Source organism: Hipposideros armiger, unplaced genomic scaffold (genome assembly GCF_001890085.2).
Source record: "Hipposideros armiger isolate ML-2016 unplaced genomic scaffold, ASM189008v1 scaffold_3, whole genome shotgun sequence".
Taxonomy (NCBI): domain Eukaryota; kingdom Metazoa; phylum Chordata; class Mammalia; order Chiroptera; family Hipposideridae; genus Hipposideros; species Hipposideros armiger.
Window position 1 is genome coordinate 6,225,505 of NW_017731353.1, and position 24,408 is coordinate 6,249,912.

The 24,408-nt window shown below is 52.9% G+C and overlaps 1 protein-coding gene across 2 annotated transcripts; it reads left to right on the forward strand.

Annotated features, from left to right (window-relative positions):
* Positions 1-11,654: 11,654 nt before the first annotated feature.
* Positions 11,655-22,745, forward strand: GFI1B (growth factor independent 1B transcriptional repressor). Of its 2 annotated transcripts, none has more exons than XM_019642193.1 (7): positions 11,655-11,763; positions 17,881-18,000; positions 18,502-18,639; positions 19,057-19,328; positions 19,934-20,071; positions 21,022-21,286; positions 21,899-22,745. In XM_019642193.1, the coding sequence occupies exons 2-7, from the start codon at positions 17,901-17,903 to the stop codon at positions 22,075-22,077; spliced, it is 1,092 nt and encodes a 363-aa protein (XP_019497738.1). In that variant the 5' UTR covers positions 11,655-11,763; positions 17,881-17,900; the 3' UTR covers positions 22,078-22,745. The 2 variants fall into 2 exon arrangements, with proteins under 2 accessions (XP_019497738.1, XP_019497747.1); XM_019642202.1 differs by having other exon boundaries at positions 21,121-21,286.
* The last annotated feature ends 1,663 nt before the right edge of the window (positions 22,746-24,408 follow it).

Genomic DNA, 24,408 nt, shown 5'->3' on the forward strand with positions numbered 1-24,408 from the left:
GCCAACCTTATGGGGATTTGGGGTGGATTCCGTGAGATATTAAGCTATAACTAGTGTAGAGTTTAGTTCAAAAAAATGTTCATTTTGTTACTGGGTTAACTGCGCTCCCAGCAGGATCCGTCGCTCCCAGGAATCAGTTCACCAAATTCTAACTTCTGTGTAGCCACCCAAGCAGAGTCAGCCTGGGGTGGAAAGGTTGGGGGAGAATGGGGGGTGTCTGGGTTCTCCCTCTTCTTCCAGTCCACAAACCATCTCCAGAACCGTCCCCCACCTTTGCATTCACACCAGGGCAGGAACTCAAGTGTATTCAGAGATTTCTGAGACCACCAGTGATGGGGAAAGTTCAGATTACAGGGCAGAGTAGGGGAACAGGCACTGCTCCAGAGCTCTGACCCAGGATCCCCTCTTTCGATTCCCAACTTTCCTGGGCTGAGTGACCTCATCTCGCTGGAATGCTGTCCTTCCTGGAAGGGAGCAATGATACAGGAAGCTCATCAGCTCCTGCCCCTCAGGGGGGCCGTAAGCACATCGCTACTGTGTATACAGTGTCTGGAAGAAGAATGAGAATTGTTCTCTCACTATGGACCACCAGGGGCTCATGAAAAGAGGCTGGAAAGAACAGGCAGAGGCAGCCCTGCCACCGTCTCTGGCCACTGCCCAGTCTGGGCTGCCTAGACAGTTTCTGCTTCTCTGGGGTTGATTTTTGTCACTTGCTAAATAGATGTCAGTCAGACCACTACCTTCCACATACCACCCTGGAGCCTCCCTTGTAGGCAGATGGTGCTGACTCCATGTGTGGGAAGTCCATCCATTGCATTTGTCTGTTCAGCGTCTGCCCTTCCCCTTCCTGGGGACAACCACGATACCACCCTCAGGCCACGGGCACCTAGACCAGGCCTCGCCAATCAGAGATCCCAATCATCTAGCCAAAGTGATTGGCCCACAGTTGGCTATGTGGCTTTAGCTGGGCCAATTGGTGTCGTTCCCTGGGTCTTTATATATGGATGCTAAAGGAGAGATTTTTGTCTTTCTTTTGGGGTCACTAAATTGGGATGAGAAAGCTGTGACCCTTTTCCTCCCCTCTCCTACATCAAGCTCTGCGAGAAGTCCGGACAAAAGATGGAAAAGACACAGAGATGAAAAGGGAAATGTAGACTGCTATCTCCCAAATTTCCAGAACCCCCAAGACCAGCTTCACCCTGGTCTTCCAAGTTCCCCAGGGCAATAACTATTTTTGCTGATGCTAGTTTCAGTTGGGTTCCTGTCCCTTGCAAACAAAAGGCCTTCCAAGTGCCATGAGGTTTGAAGGCCCTTTTGACCTGTTGATGATTTATTTTTCCAAATGTTGTTCTTGTTTTAATTTGCCCACCTCTGACTATTAATGAGATGGAGCACTTCATCTTCTTTTTCTTAACTTACACTTTGGGTTTTTGAGTATGTAAGAATGCCTTTTCCCACCAGCATTCTGGTGGTTGCTGGCAGTCTTTGACATCCTTGGTTTGTAGTTATCCACACCACTGTATGCCTCCAGAAGGCAGGAGAAGGCTGTGAGAAAACACGCAGCTTCATGGCGACCAAGTCCTACCCACAGATTGCTTCTTGACCCATCTCTAGGATGGAGAGAGCTGGATGTCACCACTTTAACCAAGTGACCAAACTGAGCATTGCTAAGGTGGGACAACCTTACGTTAGGTACTCCCAGGGCCACGGAGCCCACAGCATCACCTGCAGAGCATCCCTGCCTTAAGACATGTCACCCAAATCTAATCAAGCCTTGGACCTGCCTTCCTGTACATGGGATGGAGGAACAGGTTAAATGGCACCACAAGGAAACAGACACATTCTCAGAGATGGGCAAATTAAAACAAGAATGACATTTGAAAAAAGAAATGGTCAACGAGACAAATCCAGAACGCAGGACTTTCTACCAGACTGGTCTGGACTCTTGGCGGGGGGTTGAGGAAATCAATGTCAGAGGAAAAGAGTACAGGGCACTGTTCTGTCACACAGGAGACTATGTCACAAAGAAACAAGCAAGTGCAGTGCTCGAACTTGGCAGGATTCTGATTCTCAAAGAGCGCCTCCAGAAGGAAACTGGGCGAAACTGCAAAAATGTGAATAGACACTGGATATACCACCATATTTGGGAATTACTGACAATTTTCTTAGGTATGACACCATAGTTAGGGGATTATGTAAGAAATATCCCTATTTTTAGGAGACATAGGCTCCAGTATTTATGGGTAAAGTGTCATGATGTCTGCAATATAGTTTCAAAACGTTTTATCAAAACAAAACACTTATACATACATGTAGGTTTGGCAAGTCCTAACTATTGTTGAATACAGGTGGCAGCTAGATAGGTGTTCATTAGATGTTTCTTTTGTTTTCCTGTTTAAACGTTTTCATAATAAAAACTTGAAAAAATAGGGGCCGGCCGAGTGGCTCAGCTGGTTAAAAGCTCGCTTGGGACACCAGCTCTGAGCAGCAGGGCTGCGGTTCGGATCCCACATTGAAGGCCAGTGACGCTCGCCCTCTACAGCTAAGATGGTGAGCAACAGCTCGACCTGGAGCTGGGCTGCTGTGAGTCGCTGGCGACAGCCTAACAGCGTAGGCTGCAATGAGGCTGCAGTGGTCTGCTGTAAGCTACCGTGAGTGGCCGGCAGCCGGCGTGAGCTGCCGAAAGCCGCTGTGAACGGCCGACCAATGACAGGCGACAGATCTGCCTCACCAGGGAAGAGCACAATGATCATACCAACATGGGCCAGTAAAGCGACGTCCTCTACAACTAGACTGAAGAACAAAAAAACAGCAATTTGTCTACCTGTCTGTTCCCCTTCCCCAATTCTCCAACACTGTTCGTCTCCCCCCAATTCCCCAATAAAATAAAATAAAATAAAAAAACTTGAAAAAATATTTGAAGATCAAAAAAAATAACTGAAATCCGCAGTGAAAGAAACGCTTAGATCCTGGTCACGAGGTGGCGGGACCCTCAAGTCCAGGTATGCCTCACCTCCCTGCACCTCCGCGTTCCCCACCTGTGGAAACGAAGCCCTGGGTGAGATGGCCTATTTGAGACTGTGGTAAAATACACAGAACACAAAATTTACCATCCTAACCTTTCTTAAGCGTGCAGTTCAGCAGCATTAAGTACATTCACACTGTAGGGCGAGCATCGCCACCATCCATTCACAGAACTGTTCATCTTCCCAAACTGAAACTCTGTTCCCACTAAATAACTCATTTCCTCTCCCCTCCAGTCTCTTCACAACCATCATTCTACTTTCTGTCTCCGATTTTGACTTCTCTAGGTCCCTCAGATGAGCGGAATCATACAGTATTTGTCCCTCTGTGGCAGGCTCATTTCACTTAAAAATGCCTTCAGGGGCTGGCCGAGTGGCTCAGTTGGTTAAGAGCTCGCTCAAGAGTGCGAGCTCTGAGCAACAGCGGTTCGATTCCCAGCCCAAGCTGAGCTGCCGCTGAGCTTCCAACAGGTGGCAGGATGGCTCAGCTAAAAAAAAAAAATAGCCTTCAGGGTTCATCCATGGTGTAGCAGGTGTCAGGATTTCCCTCATTCTAAGGCTGAATAATATTCCATTGTATGGGTATACTATATTTTATTTATTCATCTGTCTATAGACCCTTGGGTGGCTCCCGCCACGTGGCTGTTGTTAACACTGCCGCTATGAAGAGGGACATACCAATACCTCTTTGAGTCCCTTTTTCCCGGTACATCCTCAGAAGTGGAATGGCTGGGTCTGGGCGGGATAGTTTGTAAAGGACCCTTCCCTGCTTTCCAAATGAGCTTATTAAACATGTCATTTTAAAACTACAAACCACTCATCTTGCAGAAAAGCGTGGCCAGATCACTTTTCAAGGCTGCACCCACTGTAATCACAAGACCACTACACTAGTCCTCCCTCTGTCCCCAGAACCGCTATTATTTTCTTCTTTTATTCAGCAGAGGGGACCTCTCTGCAGGTTCATGGGTTGATAAGCAACAGAGGAGGAAAATGCTGGTTCTTCGGGGGACTGTGGTGAAATGGAAGCCTGAAAACCTCTGAAGGCAGCGGGAACATGCAAAACGGATGTAAATTGGGTGCAAATGTTGGCAGGTGGGAGTGTTGACTCCATCCAGCCCGTACTGCAGGCTGCACACTCCTGGTACTGACCAGCATTGACACAGAACCCCCAGTGCCAAAAGAGAGCTCTTTCCCAGATGGGTTTGTCTTTCTAGTCCTCTGCAAAGGTGTGTACGTTCTCCCAAATGTCCTCACTTGTTTATACATTCATTTTGGGCTTTGCTTCTTGGGCCTGGAGTCTGAAGCCAAGCCCCAGTCCTAGAGTGCCCTGACCCAAGTAGGATGTGGGGGGAGATAGGGCCTCTCCCAGCTCAGCAGCCACAGCAAACTCCTGTCTGCCGAAACTACCCAGGCACTGAGGCCATCGTCCTCTGAGGGTGCTACTCCATGGGGCTTGGCTGGGGAGGTGAGGACCCACTGGGAGATTTTCACCCTAAGTCTGGCTAATGAACACACACACACACACACACACACACACACACACACGCACACACAAACACACATATACAGCTTGTTGGGAAAAACACAGGCTTGCACTTGTGCATCGCACGCTTACTGGTCCTGTGATATGCTAGGCATAGTGCTGGGAAAGACTCAGGGCTAAAGGGGAGTTCATGCCTTAGTGGAGCGGGCAGATACCCCCACTGTAGCTGTGTGGACTTGGGCCTGGTGCCAGCCACACTTGGAAGTTGGTTCTTGGTTTCCCATCACACGGTCAGTAATTCCAAGTGACAAAATGCTCCCTCGGACTATAAGAAACGAGGCTCATGAAGCACCCCCGCCCCATCTGGCCTGGGGTGAATGTTCACAGAGCTTCTGTTCCTTCCTCCTCCGACTGTGCACTCCGAGTGGGCTTCCTGTAAGTGTCCAGAGACAACACGAATGAGGAAGTCACTGGTAGTTCATGCAGCAGGAAGCAAATGTAGGTGTTTCATTAATAATCAACCCACCATGTAAATTAGCACAGCCCACCTGAGGAGAAGCAGGCTGACCCCGCCCTGGGTTTTGGGGTTTTTTTTCTCCCCAGCAACTAAGGCTGCTCTTGACCTTCTGATGAAAGAGAGCGCAGCGTTCTATACTCAGCTATTGAATATTTTTGCTGAGAAAGAGTAGCTCACGCATTTAAAGTATTTTAACATTTATGACATTTTTTTTCATGTATTATCTCATTTGCTACCTACAACGACCCCAAGGGAAGCATGTCCTTAGCCCCATTTGATAGATGCGAAGTCAGTGTCTTGGGAAACTCTGCCCAGATTATGCAGCGGGTGTGTGTCAGGATTGTGCGTGGTTGCAGGCCTGAGCGTCACAATGAGGCTTCCATCCCACCAGGCCACTGTGGAGACTTACACGCACCTTGCTCTGTGAATTGCCGTTGGGCATTTATGTTTTATAAAACAGATGAGATACCCAGATTGGAGGCAATGAAACAACGGTCGCCATCATCAAGAGCTTTCAAGGAGATTCAGGAGGCCACAGTCCTAGTCCTGAGTCTGCTTCTCAGGAGCCGTGTGCCCTTGGCAAGTCTCTCTCTGGGCCTCAGTTTCCCCTTCTGCAACCTCAGGTGGATGAACTGGTGATCTGCTGTCACCCTGCCTCTCCGGTCCTCACAGGCCTCCTGCCAGAAGGCTTCATGTTTGCCTGAGGAAAACCGATGAGGACTTTTGAAGAGAATTCCCGGCTGAGAAGTCACTGTCAGGGCAGAAGGAGCAGAAGAGCTTCTCGGCCATCTTGGTATTTCCTAAACCTAGAAGCGGGGTCCTCGGGTGCCTGTTTGATGCCCTTGCTAGGATGTCTGGGAGGCATCAGGTAGGAATGCGGGACCCGGGCCAAGCACCCCTGCTCCCCACCTGATTTCTCTGCGCGCCTCTTTCAGATCATGCTCCTCTGAGGCCACCAACCACCTTGTGAGGTGAACGCCCCATGGTCTTCCTCCAGGCTGTGGCCCGCCCTCTCTTGAGGTTCACGGAGGCCAGGGGACTGAAGGGTCACGGGTTGGGGCCGATACTGCCTAACTCTGTGGGACTCAAAGCAAAGGGTCCATCAAGATTTGTCTGAATTCAAAAACATATGCACATGCACGCATGCATGTGATGGGGGAGGGGGGTAGAAGGCGGGGAAGAAAGGGAGCGAAAGAGGGAGGAGAAAAGAGAAACTAAAAGAATGCAGACCAGAGCAGAGATGCATCTTCTTTTTTTCTTCTTTCTACTCTGATTATATATCATTCTAGTCATGTAAACAATAATTAGATAGGTGATGATAGATGATAGATAGATAGATAGATGATAGATAGATAGATAGATAGATAGATAGATAGATAGATAGATAGATAGATAGATAAGTAGGTAGGTAGGTAGGTAGGTAGGTAGAAATTTTAGTATTTTCAACCTGGTTTATGCCAGAGGAAAAACAGGTAGGAGCGCCACCGTGTGGCTACACGGTGAATGGCGTCCTCCCGCGGAGCGCGGGCGCCTGGGTGGTGGGGTGGTGAGCCGGCACGGCAATGCCATGCCCCAGTGCCAAGCAGCGTTTCCAGGCAGGGCTCCCTCCACCTCAGCTGCTTGCTGCTCCTGGAAAGATGCCTGGCCTTGGAAAGCGCCCCGCAATGTTCCTGAAGGACTGTCTCAGCAGGACAACGGTGTGTTTTCTGGCACCAAGAGGCAGGTAGAGATGAGGAACCCGGGGCTCAACCCACTCGCTAGGAGCCTCCCACCCCGCCTCCCCGACTCCCACCCTCAGTGCAAGAACCACCCAGTCCACCTTTGCTGTTCCCGGGCTGATGGACTCAGTTCACGTTAATTTCATTCCTCGTTCTGTGGCCATTCTAAGCCAAGGCCGAAAGGCCCCCAAGGTCACGTAGCTAATGCCAGCTGGTGATGGGACCAGAGCCTGGGCCCTGCCACCCACCCAGCCCAGCACATTCGCCGCCCTCACCTCCCCACATTCTGGAACTGCCTGTACTTGCCTGAGATGTCTCCGCAGAGGGTAGGGGACTCCGCACACTGTCCACTGCCCAGCCCTTAGTGACAGCCGTTCCCATTTATTCAGTCTGATCATGGTCCCTGCAGGCCATTGTTACCAGGTCAGCCTATGTCTGTTGCCTGCTGAGCGAGGACTTCACAGTGTTCCTACCCCCAGATAGCTTGCTGGTCTCACTGAGAAGCAGCTGGGTGCCCATGACCGGCAAAGCAAGACAAGAATACACGATTTGTCCTGGGTGGACCAAACCCTTTAGACCACAGATGACCCCAGGGATTGTGGGAAGTCTGGGAAGGCATCCTGGAGGAGTTGAGAGCTGAAATGGGATGCGAAGAGGGAGACTGAAGAGAAAGAACATTGAATTGGGCCAATAAGGGACCCATATCTCTTTCCCTGGCCAAAGTGATTGGTGCAGGGATGGGCATGTGACTAGGCTGGACCAATCAGAACCAAGCCCAGGCCTCTGCTGGAACTACTGAGAAAGGGGCTTTTTTCCCACTGGAGTTTCTAAGTTCATAGACTTCGGCTGGTAATGTTGGTGATCTCAGCACCAAGATAAAACCAGCACAGAACAAAGCAAAGCTGAGAGAGAGAGAAATATTCATTGATTGATTGATTCATTCATTCATTCATTCAGTAAATGCATCATTAGTGTCTATCACACACTGTTCAAAGCACTGGAGATTCAACTGTTAGCCAGGCACACATGACACCTGCTCTAGTAGTGTTTCCATTCCTTGTGGGCAGTCAGGCCAATAAATAAATAAATAAATAAATAAATAAATAAATAAATAAATAAATAAATAAGAGCCAGCCGAGTGGCTCAATTGGTTAAGAGCTTGCTCAAGAGCACAAGCTCTGAGCAACAGGGTTGCCAGTTCAATTCCCACATGAGCCAGTGAGCTGCGCCAGAGCTGAGTTGCCAACAGGTGGCGAGATGGCTCAGCTGGTGAGAGCACATGCTCCTAACAACAAGGTTGCCTGTTTGATGTTGGGCTACGCCCACCCGCAACTAAAGACTGAACTCGGCACCTTGAGCTGAGCTGCCACCCGGATGGCTCAGTGGATAGAGCATGTGCTCTTAACAACAAGGATGCTGGTTCGACTCCCGCATGGGATGGTGGCTATGCCCACCTGCAACTAAGGTTGAACGCAGCACCTTGAGCTGAGCGGCACTATTGAACTTGGAGCTGAGCTAGCTGTGCCCTCCACAACTAAGATTGAAGGACAACAGCTTGGCTGTTCCCTTCCCCAAATTCCCCAACACTGTTTCCCTTCCCTGATTCCCCAATAAAATCTAAACAATAAAATAATAAATAAATAAAAAGGTAATACATCAACAAGATATTTTCAAATAATTATGAATACCAAAAAGAACAACGGGTAGCCTGATGGAGCAGAAAGTGACTGGAGTGGGAAGGTCCTGATTTAGTTGATGGCCAAGGAGGTTTCTCTGCAAAGGTGACATTTCAATTGAGACCTGAATGACAGGGAGACAGCCATGGGACGATCTGGGAGTCAGGCCATCCAGGCAGCGATGACAACACGTGCAAATGTCCTGAGGCAGGAATGAACGGAATCCAGAAAACAGCATTTGAGCAACTGGATCCAACCATGCCTGAAGCTGAAACTTTTCAGTGACAGTGGATTAATTAATTGTTTTGTTGTTATTAAACTAATTTCATTGGGGTTTCTTAACAGGCATCTGAAAAAGTGCGGTCATGTGAAAGAGTTCTGACACTGTGGAAACTGTCAATCTCTGAAACTGAGGCCCTTGTCCTGTTAGGCAAAGGAGAATCACGGAAGGTGTTTAAACCGGGGAGAATCTTCCTGACCTCACTGCTGCTTCTCTTTAGGCTTTTCTCTCAAATGTCCCATCCTTCCTCCCCTTCTGCCTCCACTCTCCACCCATATTGAACATGGCTGCTGTCAGTTCCCTGAAGGTCCTGACCTCCAGTTCTTCACACATGCTGTTCCTGTTTTTAGACATCCTTCCCCGCTCTCCTTCTCCCGGCTAACTCAGCCTGACATCATAGATGTCACTTCCTTCATTAACTCTCCAAGTCTGGGTCCATTTCCACATGCCCCATGCTCCTCTGCAAACCATGTTTACACCACAGCATTTACACCCCTAATTATACATTTCAGGGTATTCTGTCCCACCTGTTGGACCAGGAAGAAGCCCATGAGGGTTCCTGTCTGGTTCATATGAAACCCTAGCATCTGGTACCTCGTAGGCACTCAATAAACATGTACTAGGTAAGGGAGTATTATGGACTGAATGTTTGTGCCCCCCTCTAATTCCTATGCTGAAGCCCTGCCCCCAATGTGATGATATTTGGGGGTGGAGCCTTGGGAAGTAATTAGGCATAGATGAGATCCTGAGGGTGGGGCCCCATGACAGATTAGTGTCCTTATGAGAATAGGAAGAGACCCAGGCTCGCTCTCTGCTGCATGAGGTCTCTTCTAGAAGGTGGCTGGCTGTCTTCAAGCCAGGAAGCTTGTCCTCACCAGAAACGGAAGCTGCCGGCACCTTGACTTTGGACTTCCCAGCCTCTGTGAGAAATAAATGTTGTCACCCCGTCTACGGTGTTTTGTTACGGCAGCCTGAGCTGACTAAGAAGGAAGAAGGAACCTGGTACATGAAAGGTACCAACAGTAGTAACTTCCATGAATGAATGAGTGAGTGAGCACAGGGATGCTAAAGCCATTTCGCCCCTGGAGCAGGCTAATGAAGCAGCTACTAAGGGGGGGTGGTGTCGGCCCTGTGGGCACCCCTGTAGGGCACTGATCCAGAGGCTGAGAGGTCTCGGCTGACACTGCCCCGGGGCTGGAGGCCTGGACACTACTGTCCCATGGACGGGGTCCCTGGGTGGCTCCAGGGAAGGCCTCCTTTACTTCCAGGCTGGGATCCTAGTCTAGGAAGGGAGTCCCTGAGTTGGTTACACAAGGGGGAACATAAGGATCCCAAAGTGGGGCCCCAATTTAGGACACCACTGAACTCTATAGCCCCATACAGCAGCTTTTCAGTAGAAAATACCCCGAGAACAAAATGCCCCAATTGGTGAAATGGTCAGTAAGGTAAACCATGAAGAACTGAAATATGTTCATAAAAGCCCCAAGAGAATCCAGGAGGTATTTAAATAAAATAACCTTCAGTGGGAAAAGACCCACCAGTTTACAATAGCAAAATATGGATATGTGTGTTTAATGAAGTGAGAACGTGAAGGAATGGGGACTGTCAAGTTAGGGGAGACTTTTTTCTTAGTGTCCTTGGAGTATTTTGTAAGTTTTCTGCATAATGACAAATGGTTCCGGTTGACTGTTGGCAATGTGCAACATCCAAAGAATATTCTAGATGTTCCCACAAACCCCTCTCCGGCAAGAATAGGGACCCAGGGCTGGGGTCTCCTGTGAGCAGCCTGTGGTTGGGCCCTGAGCTCCGGCAGCCTCCCGCAGCCCAGATGACAACCAGGCTACGCTCACTTAAGGGCTGGGCCCAAGGGATCGACCTCGCCTGAAACCCCCTTTCTCTTCCTGCCGGACCTTGGACTTGTAGTTTAAATTGGGGCTTCCTGTCGCCAAACTTGATTTCTTTATGAGGGAAACATAATCTCTCCAGCACTGGGCTTGGAAGAGCATGCAAATCAGCCTAACAGTGCATTGTTTTGTGAGTTCTTGTCTTATGCAAAACCTCCTCCTGAAATAAATTAGTCATCCTGTTAGCCAGAGGTGGAGGAGAAGGTGTGGGGTGTTGGGGGTGGGATCAGGGGATGGGGCTCCGTATCAAATGGGATGAAGTGTTCGCGACTGGCCTTCCCGGCTTTCCCTGCAGTGACCAGGGTCACCTGGAGGCCCCACGGTCCTCCCCGGTCTCCTCCGCGGCCAGCAGATGGCGACACACACAGGCCCTGGGACCCGAGTGCAGCCTGCTGGGGGTGCTTGAGCCGGCTGAGGGTCTGGTTGACTTTTCGCTACCACACCCCACTGCTCCTTCACGCCTTCTAGGGTCAAGTCCGGGGACGCATGAATTTGACCTTTCTTCTCAAGGGTGACCTCTGCAAGGACAAGAGAGGCTCCTCTAAGAGCCGTCCGCAGCCCCTCGCTAGCCAAGTCCTCTCAGCAGAGTGTTCCTGGCTGGGAATACTGAACCAGTGCTGGGAGAGAAGGAGGGACGGCGGGAGAAAGACAGAGAGGAGGGAAGGAGGAAGGGAGGAAGGAAGGAAAAGAAAGAAAAACTAAAGAAAGTTATACGTGCGCCGTACAAAATCAGGTTTGCAAGTGAACCATTCCATTTTGTTTTAACTTTAATTTTTAAAATATAGTAATTCAGCCATCACTTTCTTTTCATCTAGATGTTATTCAAAATTTCGGGGTGAAAAGAGTGCAGCTCCAGGAGCCCAGGGTTAGAAGTGAATGGGCGCCCTGAGTCCTGGGGAGCTTTGATAAGCAAATGCAGCCCCGCGCTGCCGCGCTCCATTGGCTGTCCCGTCACTGCCAGATTTTGACACAAATAATCAGATTGAAAATCAGGGAGGGGAACAGAAGGGGGGGCGGGGGGGGAGAAAGGGAGAGAGAGGGAGAGAGAAAAGGAGAAGTATCTATTTGTGCGGAGAGTCACAGAATTGACAGTCGAGCCAGTCCCCAGAGAGTGGCTGTGAGGTCCCCACCACAGGACCAGGACCCGCGGGGCTCACGACAGGTAAGTGCTGTGGAACTCGTCCCTGCCTCTCCTTTTCCCATTTGCATGTCTGACTTAGATTGTTTCTAGGCAGGTTAGTTACCTAGTCCCTTTTGCACTTCTGGGAAGAATGAGGTGTGCCGGCAAATCCCTCTTATGGGATGTAGCTTTCAGCCCTTGACCCGGGGAACAGCGGGGATGAGGAGACTGTCTGAGATGCTGGGAGCCGGCACAGTAATCACGCCTCTCGACGAGAGCACATGAACACCCCTTTCAAAACTGTTTTAGATGGACAGATATCACCTGCATGCACGATGTCATACCCAACCCCAGCTGTCCCAGGACCCGGGCAGCGCGTGGCATGACACACGCTGAGGAGCTTGGGTTGGCGCCCCACCTCGGCACGATGTGTCCCTGTCCCTGGGGGCACTCTGAGCCCTGCTGTTGTCTATAAAGTAGGAGAGGGATTGAGAGAACTCTGCAGGAAGTTCCAGCCCAGCGTCCCACAGTCCCAGACGATCTTCACCCAAGTTCCTGGGACGAGGGTGAGATGCCCTCTCATCCAGAGCCTACTGAGGGGAGCAGGAGGCTGCCCTCTCCACGGCACACCGTCACCCCTGCCCCCCAACCTCCAGGAACAACAGCGCTGTCCATGGGGAGTGGTGTCACAGTCTTTTTCTACCTTTTCGGGGGGAGAAAAAGCAAGTTCAAGTATGGGCGTTTGGGGAGAGGTGCTTTAAAATAGGGCTTGTTAAGGGGGGATGGTCCACAGAATCACCGTGGGTACGTGCGTGGGCACATTCTTCTGGGGAGAAAGTCCACAGCTTTCGTGAGCTGCGGGGGGAGGGGTTCGTTCGTAGTCTCTGGACGTGGACCTGAGCTGTACCTGCCCTCCAGGCCTCCTGGCTCCTGCATGCTGCTTAGTGGGCAATGGGCAGATTTCTGTCTTAGCAGAGTGGCGGGTTTCTTGTCCTCAGAGCTGGCACAGAAGCGATTCTCGGATAAGGAGATGAGTGAGGTCTCTCCCAACTCAGATTTGGGAGTCAGTGTATACGCTGGTTTCCTTTGCAGAAAGTTCTTGGGGGGCATCAGAAAGCTACCGGGGTTGGTTAGATTGGATTGATGGAGTCACTCAAAACCCGAGCAGACCATTTTCTCGAGGTTTCAGGAGGGCGGGCTTGGGTGGGGGGCTACTGGAGAGCCGAGGGCTCCCAAAGGCTCTGGGCTGCGGATGTCGTTCACCCCAGATCGCTTCCCAGGAAAAGAGTCTGTTCACATGCGATGCTTCATTGGGACTCAACCACTTAACCCTTTTCAGAAACAACAGAAAACCTTAGCACTCTCCTCCTTAGCCTAGAGGGACGTTTTTGTTCATTTGTTTCCAGGAATTCAAGCCAATGGGAGCGGCTTTAGTCTCTAATGCAGAAATGTTCAGGAAATGTCTCATGCACTCATTTTTGTTTTCACTAAGATAAAATATACATAACATGGAATTGACCATTTTAACCATTTTAAGTGTCTAGTTCAGCGACACAGTGCATTCATACTGTTGTGCGACCATCACCACCGTCCATGTACAGAACTTTGTCATCTTCCCAAACTGAAACTCTGTCCCCATTAAACACTTACTCCCCATCCCTCCCAGCCCCTGGCACCCTCCATTCTATTTTTGGTCTCTATGGAGTTGTCTACTCTAGGGACCTCATATAAGTGGGATCATATGCTATTTGTCCTTTTGAGACTGGCTTCTTTCACCCGTAACGTCCTCGTGGTCCACCTGTGTTGTAGCAGGTGTCAGGATTTCCTTCCTTTTTAAGGCTGAAGAATATCCCGTTGTAGGTATCTATTACACTTTATGTAAGTGTCCAGCCCATTGATGGACACTCGAGTCGCTTCCATCTTTTGGCTTTGTGAATAATGCTGCTGTGATCATGGCGGTACAAATATCTGTTTGAATCCCTGCTTTCGATGCTTTTGGGGGTACACCCAGAGACACTTTTGAAGTTGCATTCTCTGAACTTAGGAGGAGACATTTGAGAAGTCCTTCCAAGTTTCAAATAAAAATAATGACCACTGTCTGCTCCGGCCCCTAAAATGACCTGGGCTCACTTCCGCTGGCTCCTACATGGAAAGGTTTTTTTTTTTTTTCTTTTTCTTTGTTTGTGTTTCCCCTTAAGCCACTTCTTTAAACATAAAGGAAGTCCAAAGGGTCCTCGGTAGCTGACTCTGAGAAACAACGGAGTCTTACCCAACCCTCCCAAAAAGGGAACCCAAGTGATGAGCTTCTCAGTCAAGGTGGGTCAGTCCCGCGCTCAAGGTCAACGAACCGAGCATGGGATTTTAGAGCAAAAGGGAAGTGTAGAAATCTTAGCCCAACCGTCCCTTTTGAGAGATAGGAAAACCAAGCCCCAGGTTGGTGGCTGATGTGGTGAAGCCCGAGGTCGCAGAGTCACACAGCCCCACAGAAGCCCGCCCGAGGCACCCCTGTGTAGGAAAATCACAGACCTGCTGCTCCCATTCCACATGGAAGTTGGGGTACAGGGCCACCCCCACACATACTTCAAACACTTCAGCCGAGATTCTGACTCAGGGTCAGGGGACCCTCTATCAGGACTGGGGGTTTCTGAAGAGATGTTACCAGTGAGTCTCTTTCCGGAGTCCGATACCATCAAGGCCTCTGTTTTATGAAGAAATCTTGGGCTTCTTTCATAATCTCTGCTCTGAGCTCTTTCTCAGAACGGGTTCATGTGAATCAAAACGGTGTGGTTGTTAATTAACCATCATATAGGTGATTGGTTCCTGTTCTTTTGTTTGTTTTATTTTGTTTTTTAAACTCAGCCAACAGGGGCCAAAAGGAAGTTCTCCGAGTGCAGGTGGCCCCCACCGTGAGCTCATGAACCTGGGAGTGTTATTGTGTGTCGCCCTGAGCTCAAATCAGCAGACATCTAGGGTTTCCTTGGGCTCTGAGCCCAAGGGAAGACCAGAGCTTCCCAACGGAAGCCCGTTTTCTCTCACCTGCCTCTCACCAAAACTCTTCAGGGACCGATGTCAGGCCTTCTGGGTTCTGGAAAAGAGGCAAAAACCAGAGGGATTTGAATTTCCCACCCCCTTGCCCCAGCCACCAGCCTCCCCTCCCTGCTCCAGGCAGGCTGTCTCCATCCAGTGCTGAAGGGACCACAGGCACGATGGGCTGAGCACTGGGCCAGAGGCCAAGTCCTCGCAGGACCGGGGCACAGGCCTGGGTCGGCTGCCGGGCTCTGGCAAGCCACCTCCCTCTCTCAGCCTCGGCGTCTCCCGTGACCTGGGAAGGCAGTCTCTGCTTCTCTTACCCCAGTGAGTGATGGATTTGGATTCAATGACATAATGCACACCAGGGAGCTTTAAATGTTGTCCCATTTTCCTCCTTAGCAGGTCAGCCCGGTTCTCTCCAAACTAAGTGCCCACCCCATGTCTGGCGGTCAAGAGCATGGAGGCCTGGATGACCGAGTCCCGCTCCACCTGCTCTGCCCTGAAACTGTGGATGAATCTATCGGTCTCAGTTCCTCCTCCATAAAATGGGGTGATAGGGACCCAGCTCACTTGTCAGGATTAAGGGAGCCGAGACTAAGCAGATCACAGCTACAAGGATTTCCTGGAGCTTGGCACAGTGGCTTTCAGGTCTGCCTTTGGTTCTAGTTGATGTACTAGTAAAATATTATGTGAAAAAAAAAATCATCTTTTGCTAGAGAGAGACCGTGGTCCTCGGAGGCCCCCCAGGACAGGACAAAGGGCACGGGGACCCCAGCTCCCTAACCCTCTCCCAGTACGTGGGCGTCTCCTCTCAAGCTGCCCAGGGTCTGGCCTCCCCATGGGGCTCCTGAAGCCAAGAGCTAGAAGGGGGAAGGAAAGGGGCTGTGGGGAGCCCCACAGTGATGGGGGGTGGCAGGAAGAAGACTGTCCCAGGAAGATAAGGCCATTGCGGGCTGCCTGACAGGCCTGGGGAGGACTGCAGGCCACGCGAGGCTGTGAGGTCAAAATCTGAAGCCGGACGGGACCTCAGAGGCCTTCAAGTCCCACTCCCCATCTCAGAGCCCCCGAGGGGCGAGGGCCTGGTGCATGTCCCCTGCTCCTCATCCAGGGCTTGTTCCCATCCTCAGAGTGTGGGCTGACCGCCATCGCTCAGCGCTCTGCAGCCCAGGCACCATGGGGGCACTGTGTACCCTCATTTGTAATAAAGGTCCTTTCATCCCCCAGCAATCTCTGGTTGGGTGGTGATGTGAACACTGAGGCCTGCGGCAAGGAGGACCAGGCCTGGGCTGGCCCCCAGGCAGAGTGGCCTCAGCCCAAACTCCTGATGTCCCTGGGGCCTCTCAGCACGGTTGGGGGGCCTCTCAGCACGGTTGGGGGTCTCTCTTCTGCCTGACTCTGGCTCATCCCCTTGGAGAATGGGTGGCTCCCTAGCCCTGCTCCAAAGGCAGAGCTCCAAGCTGCCCTCTATAATCTGCCTGCTCCAGTGTGGCCTTATCTCCAGGCCCTCGCTGTTGTTTAGAAGCAGCCGTAATCCCTTTCCCGCGCTTGGCCCTATCACCCCGCAGCCCTGCATGGGGGCTGGCCCCAGGCACAGGGACTCTGGAGGCCTGGGGCATGAGACCAGCAGACCAGCAGAGTAGCCCACAGAACGGCCCGGCTGAGGATCTCCTCTGAGCTTCCTCCTAGGCTCAGCGGCGTGGGGGTGGGGAGGAGTGGGGACCACCAGGCGCCGCTCTCTGCTTCCCAGGACTCCCGGGAACAGGGATGCGAAATGTTTTCGGGGGCGGGAGATGCTCCCAGCCCCACAGGGCTCTGCAGGGGAAGCCCTGCTCTGCCACGCCTCTATACTTGCCCGGGACAAAGGGCAGGTCTCTTCCCTGATTTGGTCCTCAGAGTCTCCCCAAAGCCCTGACCAGCAGGTTCAGTGATGGGCTCAGCTCCTGGGGTTGGAGGACACTGGCCTCTTCGTCCATGTCTACAAAGCCCTCAGGCCTCCTGGTGGGGTGGACTGGGGGTCCTCTCAGCCTTGGGCCCCACACACAACTCCAACCTTCTTACCCCTGGGGGGGAGGGGAGGGAGAGAGGGAGAGAGAGAGAGAATATCCTCCCTCTCTGGGGACCAGGCTTTGGGCTGGGGCCATGGTCAAGGTGCAGCCGTGCTCTGGCTGCACCAGCTTCCAGCTTGCACAGTAACATGGATTTATGATGGAGGTGGCCCCCACTTGCTGCAGCCCGCCCGCCAGGCCCCCCTTTGACAGGTAGTGAGCACATAGGATTCTCTCACCAGTGCTATAAGCCTAGATGCCCCACTGGGCAGAAGAGGGACTAGAGAGGCCCAGAGAGGTTAAGCGTCTGCCCCAAAGTGCACAGCAGGTGAGCTGGGATTCTAACTCATGAGCCTCTGACGCCACAAGCTGAGCTGAGACCACCCCTCTCTGTGACATCCGAAGGCACATCCACCTAGGATGCAAATGCAGGTTTCCAGGTGCGGGGTCCACAGTGTGTCTCACATGGAGACCCCCCTGCCTCCCTTCTCTGGGGCATGCAGACAGCAGCAGCCTGGCCCGGGGGCTTTCTAGAGGTTGCTCTGTTCTTTTCCTAGCAGTAGTGAGGGAGGTTAGGATTTATAGTTGCCGTAACGAAGGACCACAAACCGGTGGCTTAAAACAACAGAAATGAATTCTCTCGGGGCTCTGAGGTCTCTAAAACCAAAGTCAAGGTGTCAGTAAGGTCAGTTCCTTCTGCAGGTTCTGAGGGTGCGTACATTTCATGTCTGTCTCCTTCTGGTGGTCACCAGCAATTCCGGACTTGTCGCTGTAATACTCCACCTCCACGTGGATTCTCCTGTGCATCTGTGTCTAGGTGCTCAAATGTCCCTCTTCTTATAAGGGGACTAGTCATATGGGATTCAGGGTCCACTTTCACCCCGTATGACCTCGTCTTCACTTGATCACATCTTCTGAGACCCGAATTCTAAATAAGGTCCCAGTCACAGGTTTTGGGTGGACATAAACTTTTGAGGGACACTACTCAACACAGGAAAGTGGATTCTGACCTCAGGAGGAGGCTCTAAAATACAGAGGAAAACTGTCCTCTTATCCCCCAACCGTTCTCCCTCCCCCCTTGTAGGTGTGGGGTGCACGCTGACAATGCCACGCTCCTTCCTGGTGAAGAGTAAGAAGGCTCACACGTACCACCAGCCCCGCGTCCAGGAGGATGAGCTAGTCTGGCCTCCTGCCCTGAGCCACGGTGAGTCAGGGCACGGGCTGGCCCCCCACTGTACCCCCTGGGGCTCCCTGCCCTGCTCCTGTGATGGGGATGCAGTCGCAGCTCACTGGAAACAGCCCCCCTTCCAGGCGTGGGAGCGGGAGCTCAGCCCGTGTTGGCTGAATGAATGTCCCCGTTTGGGACAATGAGAGCATCAGAGTGGAGCTGGTCCTAATAGCTCCAGGTGAGGACGTGGGGGTCCTAGATGGGGGTCCGATATAGGGCCAAGGTCAGGTGCTCGGAAAAATACGAGACTGGACCAAGAGTCCTCCAAGGGGGTCTCCTACTGGCCTCCACCCAGCTCCCTCATCCACCCAGCTCCCTCATCCACCCAGCTCCCTCATCCGAGTGTCAGCAGCCAGAGGCAGCAACAAGCAGCTCTCTCTCTGGGTCCCCCTCCTCTTGGGGAGGGAGTCCTCCCCCTGACTCCCCCTGGGCTCCCCAGGGCTGTAGCTGGTGGTTGAGGGTCTTGTCTCTCTACAGTGGCCAGGGACCAGGTCCTGAGCAACGATCCTGTTCTCAACACCCTGTTCCCGAATCAGTGCCTGGACTGGACCAACCTCAAACAGGAGCCGGAGCTGGAGCTGGACCAGAGCTTGACCAGGGCGGCCTCGGCACCAGGTACCTGGCCCCAGACCGCCGGCCATTCCCAGCGAGTACAAGGGGAATGGAAGGTGAACGGGCTCCTGGAGGCCAAGACCCTTAGAGCCATGGAGTCAGGGGGGACCAATAGGTCACCTGGATGCAATCTGGGTCTCAGGCTTCTGCTTGGTCCCCTCCTGGACGGGAGCTCATTTCCAGATGAGACTTCATTGTGGGGTTCAGGGGGAGCAGCTGGGCAGGCTGATGAAGTGGGTGAGGTGGGCACTCTGGGGTGGGGACGCTTTGGGTCTGGAAAAGCCTGAGGAGCCGCAGTGAGGACCCAGACCCCCCACAGTAAAGATCTGAGACTCAAACACTGAGATCCTATTAGATTCAGAAAGTGGGGACCCGATTTTTAAATGAGTCACCACCAGGCATGTGTCCCGCTCTCCACAGAGGGTCCTGCTGTGATATTCCGACGCCAGGACGGGGACTCACCGTCCTCCGACTCACCCCCGTTCTACAAGCCCAGCTTCTCCTGGGATGTGCTGGCCTCGTCCTACAGCCACAGCTACCGGCAGGCCCCCTCCACCATGCAGTCCGCCTTCCTGGAGCGCTCCGTCAGCCTGTACGGCAGCCCTCTGGTGCCCAGTACCGAGCCGCCCCTGGACTTCAGCGTCCGCTATTCCCCAGGCATGGACACGTACCACTGCATCAAGTGCAACAAGGTGAGCAGGGGTGCGGGGGGCTCGCGGGCCCTGCTCTGCATCCCGTCCCTGGCACGTTGGCAGTGGTGGGTGTCCACAGCTGGGTGTCCCCTGTGCTGTGCATCTTGGGACCTCCGGTGGGATCAAGGATTCACAATGTTTGTCCTCACCGCTCATTGAGCCCTGACCATGTGTGTGTATGCCGGGCCCAATGCTAAGCCCTTGACATGCATGAGCCCTGGGAGGTGGACAAAGGGCTACGGTTCAGAAAAGTTGAGTCACCTGCCCAAGAACACACAGCAAGTAGATATCAGAACCAGCATTCCAACCTGGCTCTGGCCAACTCCAGCTCTTAACCACTAAGCTATGCAGCCACTAGATAGGACTGGGGAGGGGGAGCCTTACAGATCCCCGCAGCCCCCATTTTATAGAGAGGAAACCCAGCCACAGAGAGGGACAAGGACCTTTCCAGGACATACAGCACACGCCCCAGAACCGGCAATTCAGGGCTTCCTCTCCTATACGCCCATCTGTGCCTGGAGCTGGGCACGGAGTGGGGGTGGAATGGCCATGGACCCCGGCCCAGCTCCCTCTCTTCCCCCAGTGGCCTCACACTCTGCCCCCAGGTGTTCTCCACCCCACACGGGCTTGAAGTGCACGTCCGTCGCTCCCACAGTGGGACCCGGCCCTTCGCCTGTGACATCTGCGGCAAAACCTTCGGCCACGCCGTGAGCCTGGAGCAGCACACACACGTCCACTCCCAGGTGGGCAGCTGGCCAAGCACAGCACCCCTATTCCCCCTCCTGCTCTGTGCTCCTCCCGGGAAGCCCAAGAGACTATGGCTGGTCTGTCACGCTGGCCCTGAGGGTGACACAGATCGGGGGTCACTCGCTATCTGCCTCCCAGTCTGGGTCTCCAATACTCACTCTTAACACACTTGGCTTCACACACAATTGGAAGAGACTCTTGGCCCAGGTGAGATTCCGGGGGCTGCACAATGTCTGTGACGCTCAGAAACGGCTCTGCCCCTGGGTGTCAGGGCAGGTGTCCTCACCTTTGAGGCCCTCCAAGTCTTAGAATCCTGGCGTCAGGCTTAAATGTTCGTCTCATCCCACTTAGCCCTACTTGAGGCAGAAACCCCTTCTTTAGTATTCCATTCCGGGGAAGCACCTGCAGCTGACCTGAGTCGCTAACACCTGGGCAAATATAAAAGCTCAGGTGGGACACGCAGAAAATAAACGCGAGAGCTTCTATTTGTGAGCACGTGCCAGTTGCGGGCTCAGATGACCTCCAGCCCTCCTGACGGCCCTTTGAGGTCATCACTGTCACAGACGAGGAAGCCGAGTGTCAGGGAGGCGAAATGACTTGCCGACCGTCACATGGCTAGTAAGAGGCAGAAGCCAACACCGGGCCCCCAAAACCCAGACTCTTAACCAAACCACTGTGCAGCCCATGACCATCCCTGTGTCAAGGAACTCACTCAAGGGACCTGAAATGTGAACCCCCGAAAAAACTCCTAGATCAGCTGGTCCATCAGTCAGTCAACAAATATGCATTGAGGTTTATTGTGAAAGTCACAAGGAAAAATCCCACAGGAGGCCACTCAGGCCCCAAGCCTCAGCCCCTCCTGGGAGGCAGGAACGGGGGAGCCCTGGGTCCTGCTCCTCCAGGCCCTGTCCTCGAGGCCACCCCAACAGAGTGTCCTGTTCCTCAGGGGATTCCGGCCGGGTCCAGTCCTGCGCCCAGCTTGGCAGTCCCGGGCCACGAGGCCCCGCCTGCGCCTGACCCCCCGGGGCCTGGTTTCCTCCGGCAGGAGCGCAGCTTCAAGTGTCGGATGTGTGGCAAAGCCTTCAAGCGCTCGTCCACGCTGTCCACCCACCTGCTCATCCACTCGGACACTCGGCCCTACCCTTGCCAGTTCTGTGGCAAGCGCTTCCACCAGAAGTCGGACATGAAGAAGCACACCTACATTCATACTGGTGAGGCCGCCGGCCCAGCACTCACCCCACCCTGCCTGAACCCCCCGGCTAAGCCCCCACCCCCTGACGCCAAGACCCCCAAGGGCCCAGGCACAGCCTCTGGGCACCCCTATCTTTCACTGTTAAAAGGTCCCAGCTTTAGGACGAGGGTGGGATCAAGTTACACAGTGGAGGGCTGCCTTCCAACAGGAGGGCTGGACTCACTGTGTTATTTAAGTTCACATAATGCATAGAAAAAGTACTGGACGGAAACAGCATAAGTCAGCACTGGTGCTCTCTGGGTAAACATGAGACGAGCAGGTGAATTTCTCATTCATCCATCCATTCATTCATCCATTAATTCCTCGACTATTTTGCACCAGGCCCTGTGCCAGGCGCTGGGCTATATTGATGAACAAGAGGACCCAGTCCCTGCCCTAACCCGGATACAATCCAGTGGGGTGGGGGTATCAGAGTTGTATGTTTTGCTTGTCTCCCTTTTCTAATGGTTTTCTAAAGTGAATGTGGGTTGGCCGTGAGATAAAATGTAATCAGGTTTGGAGAACAAAAGCAGGGCATCGGGGCAGCAGGCCTGGCACAGACTGCCCTGACCAAGTCCTTGCTGCCCCACAGGTGAGAAGCCACACAAGTGCCAGGTATGTGGAAAGGCCTTCAGCCAGAGCTCCAACCTCATCACCCACAGCCGGAAGCACACGGGCTTTAAGCCCTTCAGCTGTGAGCTCTGCACCAAAGGTTTCCAGCGCAAGGTGGACCTGAGACGGCACCGCGAGAGCCAGCACAACCTCAAGTGAGGCTGCGCCCGTTCCCGGCTCCTGGCCCGCCTGTCCTGAGGTCCCGTCACTAGGAGGAGGCCAGCCTCACGCACCCAGATCCCCAGTCTCCTGGAGGCAGCGCTGGATGGGAGTCTTCCAGTTTGTGTTCAGACTTACGAAAGTGCTGTGTGACCTTGGGCAAATAGCGTTCCCTCTCTGGACCGACATTGCTTCTGCTGCCAAGTGTGGGCGCTGGGTTGGGTCTTTTCAGAGCTGAAGTTGTCTACAGGTGTAAAAACTTGGGTGCCTTCCCCAGGGCAGAGCCCAGAAGGCCAGAGTAGCCCCAAGTGGACAGGGATGCCAAGAATAGACCAGAGCTGGGACCCACAGAGATATCCTTCCCCTGCCTGCCGCCCACCGTGCTGGGGTCTGGTCCCCTTGGTTTTTAGCGGGCCTCTTTCAGATTGCCACAGATGGTGAGAGCTGCCTCCTGCCCCAGTGGGAGGCCTAGCACCCCTCTGCTTTAGCCAGACATGCTGGCTGCGCCCCACTTCTGACCTGCACTCAGCTGGCCATGGGAAGTGGTCTGTGTGTGTGTGTGTGGGGGGGCAGTTTCCAATTCTGCTGTCTGACCAAGGGGCTGTAGAAACCAGAAGTTATTGCTGTCCAAAGCCTGTTCCCCTCAATTGCTGTAAATGGAAATAAAGACACAGATTTGTTTACATTTGACCAGTATTTATTAAGTGCCTCCTGGGTGCAAGCCAGTGGGTGAGCTTTGGGGAGCTGGGTAGCTTTGAAAGCAGAGGGGTGGTAGGGAGCTTTGAAAGCAGAGCATGCTAGGCAGTTGCTCTCAGATGAGTTGGGAGACGTGTGCCCAGGGCAAACGGGGAGGGGCTGGACCAGAAGCATAGAGATGGTGCAGCAAGACCACACGGAAGGACAAGGTTAAAGCTGGGGGCTGTATCAGTGTCCTGTGGCTGCTGTAACAAATCACCACAAACAATACAAATCTATTCTCTTACAGTTTGGAACTCAGAAGCCCAAAACAGGGCTAAATTCAAGGTGTCAGCAGGGTGCACTCCCTCTGGAGAGAGACTGCTTCCTCATCTTTTTTTTTATTATTATTTTTATTGGGTAACTGTTTTTCCCAGGACCCATCAGCTCCAAGTCAGGTTGTTGTCCTTCAATCTAGTTGTGGAGGGTGCAGCTCAGCTCCAAGTCCAATCGCCGTTTTCAATCTAGTTGCAGGGTGTGTGTGGGGGGGGGCGGGGGGGCAGCGCAGCCCACCATCCCATGTGGGAATCGAACCAGCAACCTTGTTGTTCAGAGCACGCACTCTCACCAACTCAGCCACCCGGCCACCCTCCTCCATCTTTTTTATATTTCTAAGGCCACTCACTGCATTCCCCAGCTGGTGGCCACTCCTCCATCTTTAAAGCACATAGCTCTGACCCCTGCTTCCAGCATCCCATCTCCTCCTGCGTTCACCTTCTCGCCTCCCTCTTAAAAGGACCCTTGTGATCACATTGGGCCCACCTGGCCCACCCAGACTGTTTTCCATCTCAAGGTCTTATTTAATCGCTGTGGCAGGCTGGGTAATGGCCCCCAAAGAGGGTCCCTGGAACCTGCGGGTGTTATATTAAATGACAAAAGGGACTATGCAGATGTGATTAAGTGATGTCTGCCTCCGCCCCTCGCTAGCTGTGTGACCTCAGGTTGGGCTCCATCCCCTGTAAAATGGTGAACAGTCCCCTCCTGTGGGTTGTGGGGAGGATTCCCGGAGACTGTATGTGATGAACAACAGTACGCAGGGCCCAGCACAGCGTACGCACGAGGCCCACTTAAACGCCACTTCCTGGGTCACTCCAGCCAGAAGTTCTTCTCCTGCCTCTGAACACAGCTCCTTTGGGCTCCTCGCTTACGGCTCAGGACCCACTGAACCTGAACTGGCAATTATCTCTGGGTAACTTTCCCCTCTGCTAGAAGGCATATCCTGGGCTCCAGCCCTCAGCACCAAGCCTGGTCCTGGCCCCCAGCAATGGACATTTCTAAACGTTCACTTCTGGATACCAAGCTGGTTTCCACACATTGTCTCTAACCTGTGCAAGGAGGTATCCTTATCCCATTTTAAGAGGGGCAACTGAGGCTCAGGGAGGTCAGCCAACTTGCCCAAGTTCACACAGAGGGCAAGTGCAGAGCCGGGATCAGGATATCTGCTTCCAAGTCTTCGACCCTCCATTTACCCGTCCTCTCAATGACACCCACAGATGTTTCCTCTAGTCCTCGCCTCTGCTGTGAACCTATGGGGTTCTGAGGCCCTTTGGGAAATGGGGACTCCCGGGCTCTGGGTTTGACTGGGCAGGACCCCAA

Coding starts and splice junctions, on each gene's coding strand:
- GFI1B (XM_019642193.1), top strand. CDS start 17,901: ATGCCACGCTCCTTCCTGGTGAAGAGTAAGAAGGCTCACACGTACCAC. Junction 18,640..19,056: donor CAGGGCGGCCTCGGCACCAG/GTACCTGGCCCC, acceptor CGCTCTCCACAG/AGGGTCCTGCTGTGATATTC. Junction 19,329..19,933: donor ACTGCATCAAGTGCAACAAG/GTGAGCAGGGGT, acceptor CTCTGCCCCCAG/GTGTTCTCCACCCCACACGG.